Below are 21,122 nucleotides of genomic sequence, written 5' to 3' on the forward strand. Positions count from 1 at the left end.
CATCATCTATATTATATATTATTTGTAATAATTAGTCACTGGTTGGAAGTACACACCTAGTTGGTGACAGTGGCTTAGGCTGCTTTTGTGCTTTCCTGGCAGCAGCTAGTGACTATGATTTTATATTTTCTTTTGCGTTGTGTTTGTTTAATTTGTTTAATTTATATTATATTTTGTAAAATGTATCTTTTGCCTGAATAAATAATAATAATGTCAGTCCCTTCCTAGAGATAATTAAAATACTTTAATAATGTCCTACTACAACAATTCTGGTCAATTTGATAGCCTACTAGCCCTAGCCCAAGCAGAAATCCCCACCATCCTCTCAAACACCCCTCTTCTCAGCCTTTTAACTAACAATAGCTTCAGTCGACTAACAATAGAACAGCAACGCGAAAAACACACACAGGTAAATTTGAAAAGAAATAGGTTTTTTAAACTACTTACATCAAAAAACCTGTATATTTAATGTAATTAAGTTTTAAAATTACAAATCACAAATTGTAACTTGTTATATACCCCCAGTACCTTTGTACAGTAGTAGTAAATGCATTGTGATGTATTTTTTTCTTTCTTTCATTTATTTGGCATCTCAATACATAACATTAAAAATACGTCATTGTATTGTACTTCGACTACTTTTTAACTCTTTTATTCACAAATGTATCATCTTGCATACTGGCACCATAGCTAGACATAACATAACTCTTGACAAGTAGTTCTCGAGAAAATGAAATTTAAGTTTACAGTACTTGTTAATTTAAGACTGCTCATCGGATTTTGAAAATTCTGTCCAGTATCTTTTAACACTAGCAGGTCTAAAATAATTCTAAAAAGTGGTCCAGAATTAGGACCGTGGTCCGGATTTTCACCTAAATTGAACAGTGTTGTCCTTGCATCAGGCGACATGTATGGTAGTAATTTGGAGTCATTCGAATCAAAATTGTGAGCGCTAGAGTGATGACTGACAAACAAACAGACAAACAAACACACACACAAACCGCACAAATCAACATACTTGGCCAATTTTCAATTTGGCCAAGTAAGAAACGTACAAACTCTTTTACTTATAGTATAGATGATTCAATATGTATTATTTATTATTACTAGATGGTAAGCTCGCTTCGCTCGCGTACCATCTAGGTCGTGTCCACAGATGGTTCTCGAATACACAGTAATTTCAGTCAAAAAACTGGCGATTTCAAATGTACGTACCGCAGTTTTCAGAAACGAATAAATAGACACGATGATTAATGTAGTCAACTAAAATTAGCACTCTGGGAATTAGGCCTACTTCCGAAGGAGAAACTTGTCTTAAAAATGAGTCCACATTTTTTATTTAACTCATTTAAACAAACCCAATTTGTGTTTTGTATAATATAACATTAGAGTATTCTTTATCATCCACTCAGTAACGAAATATTGTTTTAAATGTTTTATAGGCCTATCAATAATATAACACTAAACACAGTAAAACATTTACGATTTAATACTTTTTTTAAACTGTCCATGTTATAGTCGATTAAAATAGTAAAGTACATGTAACGATACACCACTACGACGTTTATATTTTGTATAATTATTAATTAATACAAACGTTGAGAAGCAACTGTAAGTAATACAGTTTTTATTTGTATATGTGTTTATAAATCCAAAGGCAAATTACTGAAAAAAATGACAATGCTGTGGGTATCAGTGGCTGGATCTCAATGGAGATACAAAAATAAAAAGCGAAAAGCTAAATCAAAACGATAAAGTAAACAGCCAGAAAAGTTAGCAGAGCTTTCGGGCAACACTAGCCCTTCATCAGTGCAAGTGAAGGAATTTGGATAACATCATAGTATATATATATATGTGTTTATATATCCAGCAGTAGAGCCACCCACAGTCACAGTAATAAATGTTCTTTGTATATGTTTATATATCTAACATACAGTAAGAAAATTTCGATTCAACTGGTGACCAAAAATGGTTAATACGTATTTGCAATATTGTCAAAGTATTGCAATACTATATCTCAGTTGTAATTTTATTCTCCAAGGGCCCATAAATTTACCTACTTGTGTTAAACCAAGGGCTCATAAATTTACCTAAAAACTGGGAGTCTAAAAGATTAGAATATTCCATTCATCGCAAATCAATTCATTTGTATAAACGTATATTAAATCTATCAAAATAGTATTTTTTTTAAAGAAAATCGGGCTGTCTTCAACATTATGATACTGTACTCGAGCTGTTCAACCGGTTTCAGCTATTAAAAACAATTATCGTAGGAGGAGATAGCAAAATGCGGAGCATCCTCGTATTATTCTGTGCAGGTATTTTTCAAGAGAACATCCATTAGACAGTGTATACCACGATCGGAAAACACCCCTATTTGGGGCAAATCGTTGAACCTAAATTCGTTTTAATTGTCAATAACTAATTATCTAACTCAATTTAATTAGTAAACAGGGTTACATCAGATGGTTAAAATCAGTACCGAGATTCTAACAAACTTTATATACCATCGAGTAAACCTTATATTTTCGATTTTCCAATTTTTTGCCCTTACGTAAATTTATATATAGATTCCACACAGCGTTTTTGGCCCTTTTGGCGCGCCATAGAAACGAAAACAAAGTGTAGTCTTCACTCTAGAGGGTCTAGCAAAGTTTACTAACATGACAACAACAACCACCGTACCACCAAAGATCGTAATAGGCCTAGTCCACATAGGAGTAGTTTAGGAGGATCGAGTAGGCCTATGCGACGAACAGTGTGATTTCGTTGTTCCTGTAAAGTCATAAATTTAAAGAATTAATTTGTTACTGTCCTTCATCTAAAGTACTTATGAAGCCTAATTCTGAGGTTAGTTACCTAGGCCCAGGCTACTAGTAGTCTAGAGAGGGCCTCTATAGAGTCCTCCTCTAGCTAGCTAGGCCTATGTAGGATGCTAGTTAAGTCGCCGCTAGGCCTACTAGGCCTAGGCTAGTACTACTTTTGCACCTCGTCTTTAATTTCTACGAAAGCCCATTAATGCCATTTGAAGTATATGTTTTTCGAACGTAATCCGTTCTAACGAATTAGTAATTCGTTTGAACGGATTAATAATCTGTTCAAACGAATTAGTAATCCGTTCAAACGAATTGCAACATATATAACAAGTGCCATTTAAAGTATATGTTGTAATTCGTTTAAACGGATTACTAATCCGTTCAAACGAATTACTAATTTGTTTAAACGGATTACTAATTTGTTCAAACGAATTACTAATTCGTTCAAACGAATTACTAATTTGTTTAAACGGATTACTAATTTGTTTAAACGAATTAATAATTTGTTTAAACGGATTACTAATTCGTTCAAACGAATTAGTAATCCGTTTAAACAAATTAATAATTTGTTTAAACAATTAATAATTTGTTTAAACGGATTACTAATCTGTTTGAACGAATTAGTAATTCGTTTGAACGAATTAGTAATCCGTTTAAACAAATTAGTAATTTGTTTTAACAAATTAATAATTTGTTTAAACGGATTACTAATTCGTTTAAACGAATTAGTAATTCGTTTAAACAGATTAGTAATCCGTTTAAACAAATTACTAATCCGTTTGGACGGATTCCTAATTCGTTTGAACAGATTATTAATCTGTTTAAACAAATTAGTAATTCGTTTGAACGGATTAGTAATCTGTTCAAACGAATTAGTAATCCGTTCAAACCAATTGCAACATATACAACAAGTGCCATTTAAAGAATATGTTGTAATTCGTTTGAACGGATTACTAATCCGTTCAAACGAATTACTAATTTGTTTAAACAGATTAATAATCTGTTAAAACGAATTAGGAATCCGTTCAAACGGATTAGTAATTTGTTTAAACGGATTACTAATTTGTTCAAACGAATTACTAATTCGTTCTAACGAATTAGTAATCCGTTTGAACAAATTATTAATTTGTTTAAACAAATTAATAATTTGTTCAAACGGATTACTAATTCGTTCAAACGAATTACTAATTTGTTCAAACAGATTAGTAATCCGTTTAAACAAATTATTAATTTGTTTAAACAAATTATTAATTCGTTTAAACGGATTACTAATTCGTTTGAACGAATTAGTAATTCGTTTGAACGGATTAATAATCCGTTTAAACAAATTAGTAATTCGTTTGAACGAATTAGTAATCCGTTTAAACAAATTAGTAATTCGTTTGAATGGATTAGTAATCCGTTTGAACAAATTAGTAATCCGTTTAAACAAATTAGTAATTCGTTTAAACGGATTAGTAATCCGTTCAAACGAATTACAACATATACTTTAAATGGCACTTGTTGTATATGTTGCAATTCGTTTGAACGGATTACTAATTCGTTTGAACAGATTATTAATCTGTTCAAACGAATTACGTTCGAAAAACATATACTTAAAATGGCATTAAAGGGCTTTCGTAAATTTCAACTCCGAATTTGTTAAGTAACTTTATCATGAATACCACACCTTAAAATTAGGCCTCATAAGTACGTTTACTAAGGATAATCACAAAAAAAGTAACAAATAAATCCTTGAATTTGAAATTGAGGAATTTACAGACGTGTTTCTCGAACACGATTCATGAATTTTGCATAGAGGCCTACTCCATGTTCAATAATGTCGTTTCTATGGAGCGCCAAAAGAGCAACTATAATATAGGCCTAGGGCTAATAACTCAGTGGAATGCGTATATATAATGCATTTATTTATTTCAATATATTTTATCAATGTCAATACAACTAAAATGTTACTATTGATACTGTAGTACACGGTTTTCGTTTTATTTTTAGACTAAAAATCGACAAATTCATCATCATAACATGTACTGTACAGTATGTCCCTCAATGATCTAAATTCTAAATAACGTCCTTCTTAGTCTATGGGCGCTAGTTCCGTTTTGCACCTGTTTTTATTTTGACTTCAAACATATTGTGAATACCACACCTTAGAATCACAAAAAAGTAACAAATAAATCCTTAAATTGATGATTTTAAAGACATGTTTCTCGCATACCGTTCGCGAATTTAGCATACTCGAAGTTCAATATTTTCACTTCTATGGAGCGCCAAAAGAGCAGCTATAGTAGATGGTTAAAGACTCAGTGGAATGCGTCTTCTTTTAATGCATCTATTAATACTGAAATACTGTACACGTTTAATTTAAATATATTTTGTCAATAAAAATGCTTTTCAAATATTGTGCTGTTTTCAAATATCAACCGACCCAAATCAGCATCACTACCTAGCCTAGGCCTGAGACTAAGAGGAATATTATTTAGATCATTGAGGTATAAACCTACAGTACATGTAATATGATAATGAATTTGTCGATTTTTATTCTTAAAAGTTAACGAAAACCATGTACAGTACAGTATCAACAACATTTTTGTTGCATTGACATTGACAAATATATTAAAATTGAACATAATTTTCACCAATAAATGCATTAAATATACGCATTATACTGAGTTATTAGCCCTCTATTATAGTTGCTCTTTTAGCGCTCCATAGAAACAACATTGACCATGGAGTATGCGAACTTCACGAACCGATGTGTGTGAAATACGTCTATAAATTCATCAATTTAAAGGATTTATTTGTTACTTTTTGTATGTGTGATCTCCTTCGTAAAAGTATTTTTGAAGCCTAATTCTAAGGTGTGGTATTCACAATAAAGTTACTTAACAAATTTTGAATCAAAATAAATGACAGGTGCAAAAAGGAATTAGCGCCTGATGCTGTAGTACACGGTTTTCGTTTTATTTTTCAGAATAAAAATCGAAAAAATTCATCATTAAACATGTATTTCAATAATATCAATAGATGCATTCAAACTAGATGCATTCCAATGTGTTTTTAGCCCTCTTTTATAGTTTGGCGCTCTATAGAAACGAAAATATTGAACTTCAAGTATGCGAAATTTGCAAACGGTATTTATTATGTGAGAAACTTGTCTGTAAAATCATAAATTTAAAGGATTTATTTGTTACTTTTTATATGATTCTTCTTCATAAAAGTACTTATGAGGCTTAATTCTAAGGTGTGGTATTCACAATAAGTTACTTAACAAGTTTGGAGTTGAAAAGAAGTCGAAATAAAAACAGGTGCGAAACGGAACTAGCGCCAACAAGTATCCCCATCGCAAAGTCGCCCCATCGCAAAGTCGCCCCTGCACAGTCAGTCGACCCATTAAAAAGTTGCCGCATTAGTAAGTTGCCCCATCACTAAGTCGCCCCATCGCAAAGTTGGTCCAACGCAAAGTCGCCCTATCACAAAGTCACCCCATTGCAAAAATAGTTTACAGTGTGTAAAATTACGCAATTTGAACACAAAATAACAATGTGTAATAACGTGTAAGCATAAACTGGGAAGCTCTGCCATGTAGTCGAAGGTTGCACTACCTCGCCAATGATCCCATGAGAGGTAGCACTAAACACACTAGCTCATCTGCTGCCGTGATCGCACTGCAAAAAGAGGAAACCCCACCGTAGTCTCTTTGATTTTTACAATATCGATTGCGACATTTTGGTCACGATAATGATGTTAGGATCTGGATTATTTACCTCGTGGATATTTTTGATTTGGTCGAATATTTATGGTAATAATTAAATTGTTTTTATTTTTTATTTTACACTTACAGATCGAGGAGAATGATGTGTGCCTTAAAAAATGTATACATAGTATAAGATTATAATATTCGTAGCATACGTTAACAGTACATAATTACAGTATTTAAATGTGAAATATTTTATAGGGAACGTAGGCTACGTCTGTCTTATTTTATATGCACCAAATTACCTAAAATAATTTATTAATAAACTTACAGTTTTTTATTTAGTATTACAATGAGCATTTGATAAGCCCGGAAAAGCACTCCCAGCATTATCCATTATAAAATTGCATCATATTCCAAATATATCGTTAAAAATTAGAACATATGTATTCGATCAATTAATTGGTTATTCGCAACTTTTGTTTTGTTTTTATTTAGTTCATCTTCTTTATTCTTCTTTCTTTCCACGATTTTTGTGGAAAGCATTCTCCTAATTGTGAACATAACTTTGTATAATTTTGTCAAAAGATTGACTTTGAAGTGTAGATGTGCGCACAAGTGCAAAACAAACCACAAACAATTTAGAAAATGTTGAAATGCCTAATATGACCTAAAATGTACGCGAAATTGATTATAAATTAATTTTGTACATGCATGTTTAAAAAAATTTAATGTCAAAAATGATAAAAATGATCACCTATAATTTGTCGAAGTGACATATTATTTTAAGCCTACATAAAACAAGCCAACATATCCATTTTTATACTTATCATGACCACTTATCACCCTGATTACCATTGTCCACAGCAGGTATCTAAATCTATTCCATTACAATTGGGACATACAGTTGAACCTCCGTGAGCTGCCACCTCCCCATAAGCAGCCACCTCTCTTAGCGGCCACACTCTCAGTCTCCAAAGCCTGTTTGTTCTTCCTATCTAGTGAATTTTGTACCTCCTGTAAAGCAGCCACCTCCTGCCCGGTCTAAAGTTGATATTGTATCATATGACACAAAATGCGATACACTTACTAAAAACTACTACTATATTGATATATAATTATAAATATTTTTAGGTTTCACTGTTTTTATAATTCACTAACCTAAAGGTACAAGACCTATTTCTTTTAAAATAATTTAGACTAGAGCGTATGCCGGCGAAATTAGGCTAGGTTTGAGTCATGTCTTTTGTTAATGAGGCCCAAATTAGGCTAACCGGTGCATAGGGCGGCTACAGGTAGGTATGATGAGGCCCAAATTAGGCTAACCGGTGCATAGGGCGGCTACAGGTAGGTATGATGAGGCCCAAATTAGGCTAACCGGTGCATAGGGCGGCTACAGGTAGGTATGATGAGGCCCAAATTAGGCTAACCGGTGCATAGGGCGGCTACAGGTAGGTATGATGAGGCCCAAATTAGGCTAACCGGTGCATAGGGCGGCTACAGGTAGGTATGATGAGGCCCAAATTAGGCTAACCGGTGCATAGGGCGGCTACAGGTAGGTATGATGAGGCCCAAATTAGACTAACCGGTGCATAGGGCGGCTACAGGTAGGTATGATTTTAATTAGTCAACAATACATTGTGTGTGTGCATTGACCATGCTTCTGAAGGCGTTGACAATGGTGTTTATTAACTACATAATTTAAAGTTTTTCACATTTTTCAATGCAATGAGATTATTTTTAGTTTGAGTATTTTTACCTCCGCCATAGACTTGCCCCAAGTCTGTATTTATTGTCTTTTTTTAATTTATTTGTTTTTATTTCGACCGCGATTTTTGTCTGAAAATACAGACTTGTGAAACACGTATAGAAATCGATTTGCAAACCGCAAACATCCGATAAGAATGACGTAGGTTATCATACCGTATTTGGCTATATGGGGCGGGCGGTATGTAAATATGGATTTCGAATCAACCAATGATCATTTTGTTTCAAAATGAAAAAGATCGAGTACGTACGTACAGTTAGCTGAATGTACGATCGAGACTGAACAACTGTTGAAATATAAAATCGTGTTGCCAAGTTGTTTTGTTTATTAATTGTTCTGGCCTAGGCCTCCTTCGTAGGCGGGTTCGTAGGGCTACTCAACTCGTACGTCCAAATAAAACGCCAATAAGGTACATACCACCACCGAACCGACCGGCACACAACAGGGCTACACCACCACACAGAACAGGACAGGGTCTGGGTGGGAATTAAATCAAATTTTCTCCGCATAATAAATGATCCATTCAATGTTTGATTTGGCGGAGAAGCTAGCCTATCATATCACGACGAGTTTTCATGTTCTTGGGAAAAATCTCATCAAATGTTTACCAGACTTATACTAGGCATATAAAATCATTTTTAGCCTTCAGAAACTTTCATCAAATGTACCCAAAGTACACATTGTCTAAACGTAACATAGCGCATGCGCATCGTCTTAGACGTTGAGTCTTTGAAATTCTGAAATATGAATATTAAAACGACGTACGAGTGAGTAGCCAATGGCATGCGGCTGAAACTAGTCAACTGGATAATTTATGCACCAAGAATTCTTGGTGTCAAACCACGTGACTTATGCGTGTTTCCCCAGACGGAGTATCCAAACTCAAGTAATACACGTATGAAACGCCATATGTGCAAAAATATTTATGTTTTTACAAAACTCCGTCTGGAGCCCAGACTACCTCCGCCAAGGAGGTTATGTTTTCACCCCTGTGTGTTTGTGTGTGTGTTTGTGTGTGTGTCTGTAAACAGCCTGGAGGCCACAGTTTTCATCCGATTCTCAACAAATTTGGCCACAATGATCTATGCCCCAAAAGCTTGGACGAGTTCGATTGTGAGGGGAAAAGGTCATAGGTCAAGGTCACAACTAACAAAGAATTATTTTACTGCCTAGAGACCACAGTTTTTATCCGATTCTCAGCAAACTTAGTCACAATGATCAATGACTCATCATATAATTATGTTTAAATTTTGAAGGGTCAGGGTCAAAGATAAGGTCCACAAAAAAACAAAAACAAACTAGACATGAAACTCGTCACTTTGACGAGTTTGGTTATCCGCCGCGCAAATGGTGAAACATGGATGTTTAACGACGTACCTTTTAACATTAAGGGGATAGGTTGAGGCCAAAAGAAAGCGTTGGCGTTATGACCTACAGGCCGGACGAGCAACTGACAAACAAACCAGAAAATGTAATAGAAATCACATATCTCCTAACAACGATGAACGGCTCTGATACGAGAAAAATATTGTTTTCCCCCCTCTATCCTGTAAAAATAACTTAGTCTTATTCGGCCTGCTACATTATAGAAATAGGTAGAAAATAAACGATTTGGGCTATTCCATTACAGTTGGTATAATAGACAGGTTCCATTTCTCAAAAAACGGCCTAGAAAACGAATCAAGAAGCATTTTTGGGTAGAAGCTGGGATCCACTTGGTTTAGGATATTTTGACCTCGCTGATTACGAATATGGCGGATCCCAAGCGAAATTCGGCCATCTAAGCCCTTAATTTGCATAATTAAAAATGGCGGCCATTTTTAATAATTACCTTATATCTCGAGAACCACTAGTCACAGATAATTAATTTTGGTCTCAAAATGTTTTAAATATATGTTTTTATATTCACTTTAATGACACATTTTCACATAGGGCTCAAATTGTTCAGAAACTATACATTCATATTTATTATAATGAAATGTTTTTACAAAAAATGGCCGATTCTACAACGATTGACCTTTGAACTATTAGTCAAATATAATAATATAACTTTGAAAATTGTGGTCTTATGAATTTTTTTTTCTTTTTAAATTGTTTAAAACATGTGTGTTTCTATCCAGTCTAATGGCACATTTTGTACAAGAATGGCCGATAGTATGGTTATTGACCTTTAAACTACAGCATAGGCCTACTGTATACTAAATATAATATAATTGCATAACTATGAAATTATTTATACACAATAATAATTAGTAAAATTATAAAATTCACTGCCATCAAATATGATGTGTTTTGTGATTTATATAGATTAAAAAAAAAATTTGAACACGCAAGTTACATTTGTTGAAATTTGAAATTTGAAATTACCTGTCGGCCTAGTATTTTCATAATGTATTTCCAAAAAGATATATAGATAGATAGATATATAATTTAATTATTGTAGATAATGGATGAAATACCTGATGAGAGTGAATTAGATATAAATAGATGTGAAGATTTACCAGAGGTAACAGTGACTAACAACAGAGCTTACTCCTCATTGCCAGAAGATATTCATGAAGGAAAGTAAGTGTAAATCAATAAAACTAAAGAACCCACAATTCATGAAGTTCGGAAATCACAAAACCACCAGTGAAAAATCATGTCTTTGATCATCACAGATAGAATTTACAAGTCTTGTTTTATTATGTCTAATCTAGGGTTTAATGTACCACATAACAAAATTTAAATATGCTTTGTATTTTGTTTTATAGTGTCAGTTTTGTGAAAATCAATACTTTCTATCAGTACAAAACAAAACATTACCTTTTTTAGTACAATATTTATTCAAATAAACTCCCTTCTTCAAATAAACACCTCCCTCAAATAAACGCTCCCTCGTAAATATGGTATTAATTTTACGGTAGGCTAGGCCTATTTTTTTTTTGGTGAATTAAAAAAAAATGATGGCCTTGGTGCCTTCCAAGTTGGCATTGCTTCCCCTCAAATTAACGAAAAACCGGAGGCAACTGGCCTTGCCCCTAAAATCCTCAAATTTTATTAGTTAATCAATTTTTACTTGCCTAAATTAAGTTTTATCATGAATAATTTTAACAAAAACAATGAATTGTATGTATATGAGCAATTTAGGCTTGATATCCAAAAACAAATGCATTTAAGAGGTGAATCTCAGATGCTATGAATTGAATGTGTCATTTGTTAACATGTGTTTAAACATTTCAAGAAATTGGAATTTACACTACAGATTTTGCAAAATTGTTTTTGAATGTATGCGTTCATCATTTGTAAATTGATTTTTTTTCTAGACCTCCATGCCCATTTGATGGTGCTTTCTTTCTTTCTATACTTACATTTTCTTGGTGTACTAAATACTTCTTGAAAGCAATTAAGACAACACTCGAGCAGTCTGATCTATTCCAGATTGTGGAGAAAGATTCAGCTAAAACAAATGCTAAAAGGTAAGTTATTGTTTGTTGTGTAGATTAATTGTATAAATAAGTATAGGCAATATTTCCTTTTTGATTGCTATTACATGTTTAGTTTAGTAGTTAGGGATAGAGACCCTGCTTTAATATATATTGATACATTGATTCAAATAATGTAATTTAATTCTGCATGGTTTTTATACAGCAGATCTATTTTTTTAACACTATAACAAAGTAAATAATACATTGTTATAGTGTAAAAAGGAATACAACTTTGAGTAAATGTTCTTTTTGTTTAAGATTGGAACAACTGTGGCAACAAGAGTTAGATATCCATGGCAAAGAAGGAGCTACATTCACTCGTGTTATTTCCCGTTTCATCTGGAAGGATACATTGAGAGCTTCCTTAGTGCTTTTTATATGCCTAGCAGCCTCATTTTCGAATGCTGTTAGTCTTTTTTTGTACTTTATAGTAGTGACAGAGCGACCTTCAAAATTCCAAAATACTGCATTGACACCCGATTTAGATTTATTTTAATGTAATATTAAAGTAATAGATACCTTTGTTTCTCATTGAAACTTCTGTATTTAAATATTAAAATTATTAAATTTTCTCTTTAAACTAAGATCCACTTCCACTTTACGATTACATCTGATTAGTTAAAAAAACATCTTTAAAGCACCCTTTATCGAAAGAAATACAAATGACATTAAGCAAAAAAAAAAAATTATTGTGTTGGTCCCTCTCTCTGTATAGCCTTCTGCACATGTATTGTGGACTATACCATTTCCTTGAGTTCAGTAAAAACTTGTTCGTTAATTTTGTGTACGATGTTGTTAAACAAGATTTTTCGATGATCCTGCCAACTAAAAGTGCCATTTTTCATGAATTTTATGTGCAAGAGTTCTGGCCATCTAGGTATGTCATTTAACAGAACTCGCTTTGCCACAGGCGAGACCTGTGGCTCAAATTCTAAAGCTCTGTCTACACTATCAAACTTTATGTAACAAAAAGTGTGTGATATGCTTAAATATGGTAGTGTTATGACATTATTATTTCCATATATGGGCACATCGCATTTTTTTGTCACATAAAGTTTGATAGTGTAGACAGAGCTTTAGTCTCCGAACCTGGTTACATAACTGTACACCAAACTCGTATACACATGATTGTAGTGAAATTAGCCTAAATCACACAGCATAAGACACACACTTTTGGTGAAAATTGGGTCAATGTCAGGAGGCCAATTTTTTTGTTTGTTTGTTAGCACGATAGCGCCTACAGTTTTCAAGTTATCGTTCTGAATTTTTGAGTGTAGATAGGTATATACTTTCAGACCATGCCTATTGAAAATCAACAAAATTGGTTTATTAATAATTAACTTCACAAATAACAAAAATGATATTATTGTCAGACCGGCTAGTGTTAAAAGATAGGAGACAATTTTCAAAAGCCGGTGAGCAGTCTTAAAGTAACAAGTAAACTGAAATTGCATTTTCTCGTGAACTACTTGTACAAAAAACCTTATTTTAGACAAGAGGCAAGGGTTATAATTTGTGATTTGTAATTTCAAAACATAACTTGATTTAATGTACCAGTTTTTTAATACGAGTAGTTTAAAAAAAGCTATTTCTTTTAAAATCTGCCCGTTTGTTTTTCGCGTTGCTGTTCCATTGTTAGTCAAATGAGACTATTGTTAGTTGATAATTAGTTTTTTAGTAATTTTATTATTTCATTCTGTGCATAGGTATATACTTACTGTCAGAACATGCCTATTGATTTTAAGGAAAATTGATATATTGGTCATGCCACAAAAGCTTATCTTCCATCGATATATTAAATAGCACACTCTGTATTCTTTTAACATGAACATATTCTTTGACATGGATCAAAATATTAGTCGACTGGCAGGGGCGCCGCAAATCGCCACAGCTTCAAGACACTCCTCGACCATTATTCTGGTCAATCTTGATTTTAGAAAGGTCATTTTTTTGCAGTTCCGGAATTGTTTGTATTAAAAAATTATTTAAACAAAATTATTAAACCCAGCAGGATTTTAACATGTAAAGCTAATACATAAAGCAAAAAAAATGTATCTTTAAACATGCTCCCAGTCAGTGGATATATTTTGCCAAGTACTTCACTCAGTTTCTGAGTGCTTTCATTTGTTTGTTAGCAGGATTACTCAAAAAGTAATTACAAGATCTTTACCAAAATGAATATACGGATAGATATGTGTTCAAGGACTATTTCATTAAATTTTGGGACCATGGTCCCAATTCTGGACCACTTTTTCGGTATACTGTTCAGACCTGCTAGTGTTAAAAGATAGGACAGAATTTTCCAAAAGCCGGCGAGCAGTCTTAAAATAACAAATAAACTAAAATTGCATTTTCTCGAGAACTACTTGTCCAAAAAACTTCATTTTTGTACAAGAGGCAAGAGGTATAATTTGTGATTTGTAAATTTAAAACATAATTTGATTTAATGTGGACGTTTTTTTGATGCGAGTAGTTTAAAAAACCTATTTCTTTTCAAATTCACTCGTTTGATTTTCGCGTTGCTGTTCTATTGTTAGTCAACTGAAGCTATTGTTAATTGAAAGGCTTGTTACATAACCATTACACCATACACATGCTTGTAGTGAAATTAGCCTAAATCACAAACAGCATTAAGACACACACAAATATATATATATATATTTCTTTTTTACCGGAGAAATCTTATGTAGGAGAATTTTACAGTAGGCAGAGGTATGCACTCTCGGAGTGTCTTTCTAGTTAGCTGTACTGTATTATATAAACACATCAGGCACAGAACAAATTCTAAACTGCCCGGTTATATACTGAAAATGTATCAATTTGATAAGATGAGGAAATCTGTGAAAATGAGAAAAATTCGCTCCAGCCGGGATTTGAAACCAGAACCTTCTGCTTGATATGCAGATGTCCTAACCATTAGACCACTTGGGCTTTCATGATATAGTTGAAACTCGATTAGATAGCAACTCTCTCACTCTCACTCTCGGCGTGGTACGGTGGAACAGCACTGTCCCTCAATTGTACGCACCAGAGATCAAATTGATACGCCCTCATCTTTCAGTATTTTTTGAGATTTTGAGAGAAGAGATACTTTTATATATATAAACACATCAGGCACAGAACATATATACTGAAAATTTAGTAATTAATTTTTCGACGACGTTGATAATATCGTACATACAGCAAACAACAACCATTCAGACTTAAAATTAACCTGAAAAAGTAAAAGCCCCAAAAACATCATTTTAAAATGAAACATTTTCAGGTCCATTTTAAACAAATTCAATGTAGGCCTATTTATTCCTGTTTTTTTTTATATATATTTAAAGCTTTGTCAAAAACGAACAATAGGGTATGCCTTTATTCAACATTCTTGCCATGTCAAACTTTAATGTTAACAATTTTTTTTACGCAGAGTGTAGTTGTTCGAAGACTACTTGATTATGCTGAATCAACTGAATCTAATATTTACTATGGGTTTTTGTTAGTGTGTTTTTTATTCATATTCCAAATAATCACAATTGTGTTCATGGGTTTAACATGGTACCTAAGCACTAGAGCTGCAACCAGGCTCAGAGGTGCTACCATTGCTGCTATTTATCGTAAGACTCTCTGTGTACGCAGTTTAAGAGGAAAGTCCACTGGTGAGGTATGTAAAATTTTTCAATCTCTGAAGCTTTTTGTTGTATTATACTGATTTTTCTAAAACCATGTAACCTTTTTACACTGCCATTAATAATGCAGATATGTAGCAGCAGAATTCTGTAGCCGTTTTTTTACATGCATATGATATTAGATATTACCTGTTGACGTTGCTCTGTACTCGTGTAGTCATCTGGTTACCCAATTGGGTGTAAAAAGAAAACAAACAAAACTGACAAACCCTCCATTTGAATGACCACACATTTTACTTTATTTAATTTTCAGATTGTTAACTTATGTACTAATGATGGTCAGCGTGTTTTTGATATGATGATGTTTTTGCCTTTCCTTTTCATTGGCCCAATACTAGCCATGGTTTGTCTTGTCTACACAACTGCTCTTATTGGTCCTGCGGCTATTATTGGAACAGGCGTGTTTTTTCTTTTCTACCCTTTACAGGTATGTTTTTTATTAATTTTTCATTGAACACAAAATTAAGTTTAGGCTCAATAGATTAGTTTCCTTAAAATTGATATTAATATTGTTTTTTCAATTATAACCAGCTTGTTATGTCAAAGGTAATTGCATACTTTCGGACCAAAGGCATTATCGTGACTGATTGCCGCGTCAAGATGATGAATGAAATCATTACATGTATCAAGCTTATTAAGATGTATGCTTGGGAAAAGTCATTTGCAAAGTCAATTGCAGGTTTGTTTGATAGATTTAAACTAAATATTGAATTGAAGCTGGGATGGCGGACTCTTTTATAGTAGATTCAATCATTACGTTGCTCTAGCTTGGCGTTTGGCCGTGGTTTAATCCCGGGAACAGAATTTAAAGCTGCAAAATAACAAGTTTGCCAAATGCTGATTTAGGTGCATTGACATATACAGAGAATGGATGGCAAATATCTTCACAGGACATAAAGACATTCTATACATAATTTTCCTTTTTTGATTCCTATGTTAATATAGGAATCAATGCAGTCATGATGTATGAAAAGCGTATTTACTCTGTAAATTTGGCATAATGTAGTTTGTGGTGACTAACAATTTGTTTTGACTAGTTACCTACTTTAACAAAAAAGTTTGTGATTGATTGTTTCATATCTCTGTAACCAATCGCTTTAACATTTAGTTGCATGCAGTATTATTCAAACGTTAAATTCAAGAAGCAACTCATATATTTTTATTATTTATTGTGTTTCCTTGCAAATTAATTACACATTGCCATGCCATTCGGTATTGGTTCACCGAACTGTAAGTAATATCTAATGATGATAATTAATAGGCTTTAAAGCTTTTTGTAAACATTTTGATAATTGTTGCTACGCAAGGTTGTTGACTGATCGACTGATCTGTGTTTGAAAATCAACTTGTAGAGCATGCCATTTATAACTACCTGAGAATCATAAGCATATTGTACTACATTAGGTCATTTTTAAGTTGAAAGTTATATTCGTGTTATTTAACTTTTTCAGGAATACGTGCACAAGAACAGTCAGTGTTAGAAAAAGCTGGATATATACAAAGTATTAATAATGGTCTTACCCCACTGATACCAGTTCTTGCTACTGTAATAACGTTGTCTGTTCATACCTTTCTTGGCAATAGTTTGAACCCTGCACAGGTAAATGTTATTATTGTTATTATTCATTTAATAGATATTTCAAAAAATGAACATGAAAATAACTTATGGTTCTATAGAATGAGCTTGTTTGTTTGCGGCATTTGTATATTTATTTCTGAGACATGAATAGTAGGCCACTTAGTTTAAAAAGGATTAATATATATGATGAAATGATTATGATATGAAGATTTTCACTTGGGCCTTACCTTACCATTATCATTATAATAATAATAATTTATTTGGAACAGTGGCACTCAACCAAGAGGAAGGTGCATCCATAAAAAAGAATAACAAAATACACCAAAACTTATAAAATGCAATAAACAAAAGACAACATAACTACCAAATTTAACAATTTAAAATCAAACACAAGTCATACAGCTGTACAATATAAAATTAATTGGGTAACAACAATGCAGACAGACCTAACACTATAATGAAAGAGAAGCCATCTAGCATTACTCGCTTAAAACAACACATATGTGTGTGCATGCCCTTTTAACATACTGCTTACAGTGACAATAACATACATATATATTCTCTCTTATTTCCAAGATATACAAAAATACTGACCAACTTTACTCATGGCCAAATTGCATGTAAAACATGTTAGAAAAAGAAAAAAAATTATCAGTATAACTAACTAAAAAATGTACAAGAATCAGAACAGCATTAAAAAAGTAAAAATCTTATAAAAAGTTAGAAACAAAAGAAACAGGCATAAAAAACAGAAGTCAAAAAAGGCAAGAGCAAGTCGCAAGTCAGCAGGGAAGGTAAAATTGTATTAACATTTTAGAATTTAATAATTTGATGAAAAATGGTACAAGACTGTTAGCAAATCTAATTGTTTTAGTGACTAGTTGGGTATTTTTTAATTCTTAAATTTCTACCATTACAGCCAAGTCTAGTTGGTCCGTTTAATTTTGGAAAGACCACCAGCAAACTTCCGACAATGCTCTACCCTTCTATGAGCCAACGTTTAAGTTTTAAAAATTCAAGGGCACCACAGTATGAAGAAGAATTCAAGGGCACCACAGTATGAAGAAGAACAATTACTAAAAATAAAATCGGAAAGCTCGCTTTTGCACATTTTCAATACAATCACCTGATTTATTCTAATAAACACCCTGCTTTGAGTAAAGCATTCCTCGAACAATTAAGTTATACCATTTACAGATACCATCATAATCTGGAAGCCATGTGACCTAAAGGAAGGGTGTTCGATAGTAGTTTAAAGTCTGTACAATCCAATAAATATTTTCTTTCTTGTTTGTGTCACACAGTACCTCTTTAAATCTCTTAACCCAATGACTTAAGGCCAAAAAAAAAAAAATAGTTTGTTTGCTGTCATCCGCCACCCCTAATTTCGCCAAAAAGTGTTTTTTTTACGTTAAGGGCGCTTTAAAAAAAAAGTTTTTTTATGATTTTTTTTGGCCGAAAAGGTGTAAAAATCGAGTGTGCGAGGATGAAACAATAAAAATAATAACGTAGCGTATATTTCGGTGTATAATCGCACTTTTGACACGCAAATTTAACCTCTAAATTAAGGGTGCGTCTTATACACCGAACATAAATGCCTCAACACACAGATATCGCCACCTCGTTGGCTAGGCCTGGGCTTTTTAAGGTAAGGCCTAGGCCTATTAGTATTACTAAAGTCACTAAAGAGTAGGCCTAGCCTAGCTACAGTGTACTAGCGTAACAGCAACCTGCTAGTTTTCAAGGCATTTTAGCGTGATTTTGTACTAAATATGATGAAAAGATTTGTTCATTATGGAGCTGTTTTAGGCGCTCCGATAAAATTTCATTTGTAAACGTTTACGATAGGAATAGTATTAATATAGTTATACGCACGACCGTCGTACCCCCAGCGCGAGCGAGCCCTTCTTGGCAACCACATTGTGTACACAGTATTCGACTAGTATATTCTCCAGTTGATTATAGCATAGACCTAGCGTACACACTTCTAGGATACATAGATACTAATCGAATACGATTGTCCGTGAAAATGTGCGCCTCTCGATAAAGGATCAAGCAATCGAGGCTAGCCCACATACACGTGCGGTCATGCACTCGATGTTGCGGGTGCGAAACTCATGAATAACAAGTTAGAAAGAACTGACGGAATGGGGGACTTCCCTTTCTTGTTGAGGCTGGGCGCGGCCGTCTTATACATCGACGATATACAAAATACCGATATTTTACTCTCAGTTAGAGGGTGCGTCTTATACACAGGTGCGACTTATACACCGAAATATACGGTACACTAACTTCTAAAATATTTAATTAGGCCTGCTAACAACGACCTACTGTAGTAGGCCTAGCCTAGGCTAGTTTAGACACGGGGCCTAACGCGCCCAAAGCAGAATTAAAGTGTGAAACAAATTATGAATAGATGTTTGAGCTCGTTGTTTTATTCAGTGTGTTTGTTACTCTCAAATTCGCGTACAATTAACAGAGAAATTAACATTAAAAAAAAAAAAAAAAAAAAAAAAAAAAAAAAAACTTGACAGCAAACAAACAATTTTTTTTTAGGCCCTATCAGAGTCATTTCCAAGGCAAGAATTTTTCGAAAATCAAGTCGATGTCCATATTATTGACGGGCATTTCTTAGCAAAACTGGGAATCAGTTTATAGCGTGGTTCAACATATTAGTTAAACTAAGACACGTATTGAACATGAAATTAGGTCAATGGTTTTTATCCAGGTTCATTACATAATGACATTACTAAATTACAACATTAACTAGATTTGAACTCGTCACTCTGAAGAGTTCGGGTTATCCGCGCAAATGCAACATGCACATACATTGAAAATATATGAATGCCGACAATTATTATGCCATTCTATGACATGAATTAAATAATGTTTACAGTGCTGAATTGTACCTATTTTATGTCATACAGCATAACAGTATTTACAGAATAAACTGTATATGATATATACAGTGTAGCATAGACGAAATTACGAGACCCATCTTTGAATCCAATTATTAACACTATGACCTCTTTAAATTGACATATAAAGATAACTATTTTAGAAGATAATTATCTAAATAATTACATTAATAAAAATTTGAAGAATTTTGGGCATGTAAAAGGGAGATGCGCTCTCTTTTAAACACGATGAACTTTTACGAAAGAGATGAAAATGTGACTTTTTGAATTCAACTGGTTATATGATGATGTCATGACATCAGATAGACAAAATTTGTATATGAATTCATATCTACAATTCAACAGCTTCCATAATAAGTTTTAATCACGTGGGTCATTTTTCATTCCGATGAGCTATAACAGATTGAAATATACTGTATAGATGAAATTATGTAACTCACGTTATTATAATTTGTTAATATGATGACGTAATAAAAATTTAAATTTTTTTAACGCATGTGAAATAGAATTGATTTGAGTATTCTAGGACCTGGGTCAGATTTGTATGCATTTAATTTAGGAGAGAATATCTCAACTGTTATAGGATAATTTGACCCCAACGAACAACATGGAATGTGTGCCAAATTCGCTATCCGGGAGGAACATGCCCAAAATCGGGGTCAAAGGTTAAAAATGTGTGGTTCTTATATCTCAACAACCACTTGTCGTACAGATTTACTTTTGGTGTCAAATTGTTCAGAATATACATATTTATATTCAGTCTAACACAACTTTTAGCGAAAAAATGATCAGAAATGCTTTTACTGACCTTTGACCCAAAAATGACCCAAAAACACATTTTCGGGTTAAATTATTCTTTAAAATGCCAATGGACGAACTGTATGGTATTAAATGAAAGCATACACAATATGCTACCCATTGCTACCCAACTTGTATTGACAATTTTTAATTTAATGAAGCTAATTGTATGGAAAATGTGCATATTTTGATTATTTTTGTACAAAAATTGAACATTTGGTAGCATAATTTTTATGTTTATTATATAATATTAAATAATTTAAGTGTTTGGAAAAACTATTTGGTATCAAATGAAAGCCCATAAAATATTCTATCCATTGCTACCCAACTTGTATTGAAAATCTGTAATTATGATGCTAATTTTGTGAAAAATGTGCATATTTTATTGATTTTTGACAAAAATGAGTA

General features: G+C 33.1%; 1 protein-coding gene across 3 annotated transcripts in view; it reads left to right on the forward strand.

Annotated features, from left to right (window-relative positions):
• Nucleotides 1-2,657: 2,657 nt before the first annotated feature.
• LOC140049513 (ATP-binding cassette sub-family C member 5-like) overlaps nucleotides 2,658-21,122 on the forward strand; it is a 77,568-nt gene continuing 59,103 nt past the window's right edge. For 2 of the 3 annotated variants that reach the window (XM_072094409.1, XM_072094411.1), the window contains exons 1-8: nucleotides 2,664-2,850; nucleotides 10,722-10,843; nucleotides 11,584-11,736; nucleotides 12,004-12,151; nucleotides 15,161-15,394; nucleotides 15,673-15,846; nucleotides 15,951-16,098; nucleotides 16,871-17,019. In XM_072094409.1, coding sequence (XP_071950510.1) covers nucleotides 2,833-2,850; nucleotides 10,722-10,843; nucleotides 11,584-11,736; nucleotides 12,004-12,151; nucleotides 15,161-15,394; nucleotides 15,673-15,846; nucleotides 15,951-16,098; nucleotides 16,871-17,019 — 1,146 coding nt within the window. In that variant the 5' untranslated portion in view covers nucleotides 2,664-2,832. Of the gene's footprint in view, nucleotides 2,851-10,721; nucleotides 10,844-11,583; nucleotides 11,737-12,003; nucleotides 12,152-15,160; nucleotides 15,395-15,672; nucleotides 15,847-15,950; nucleotides 16,099-16,870; nucleotides 17,020-21,122 lie in introns of all 3 variants that reach the window. The other variant, XM_072094410.1, reaches the window with a different exon arrangement.

This window comes from Antedon mediterranea, chromosome 5 (assembly GCF_964355755.1).
Source record: "Antedon mediterranea chromosome 5, ecAntMedi1.1, whole genome shotgun sequence".
Lineage (NCBI taxonomy): Eukaryota > Metazoa > Echinodermata > Crinoidea > Comatulida > Antedonidae > Antedon > Antedon mediterranea.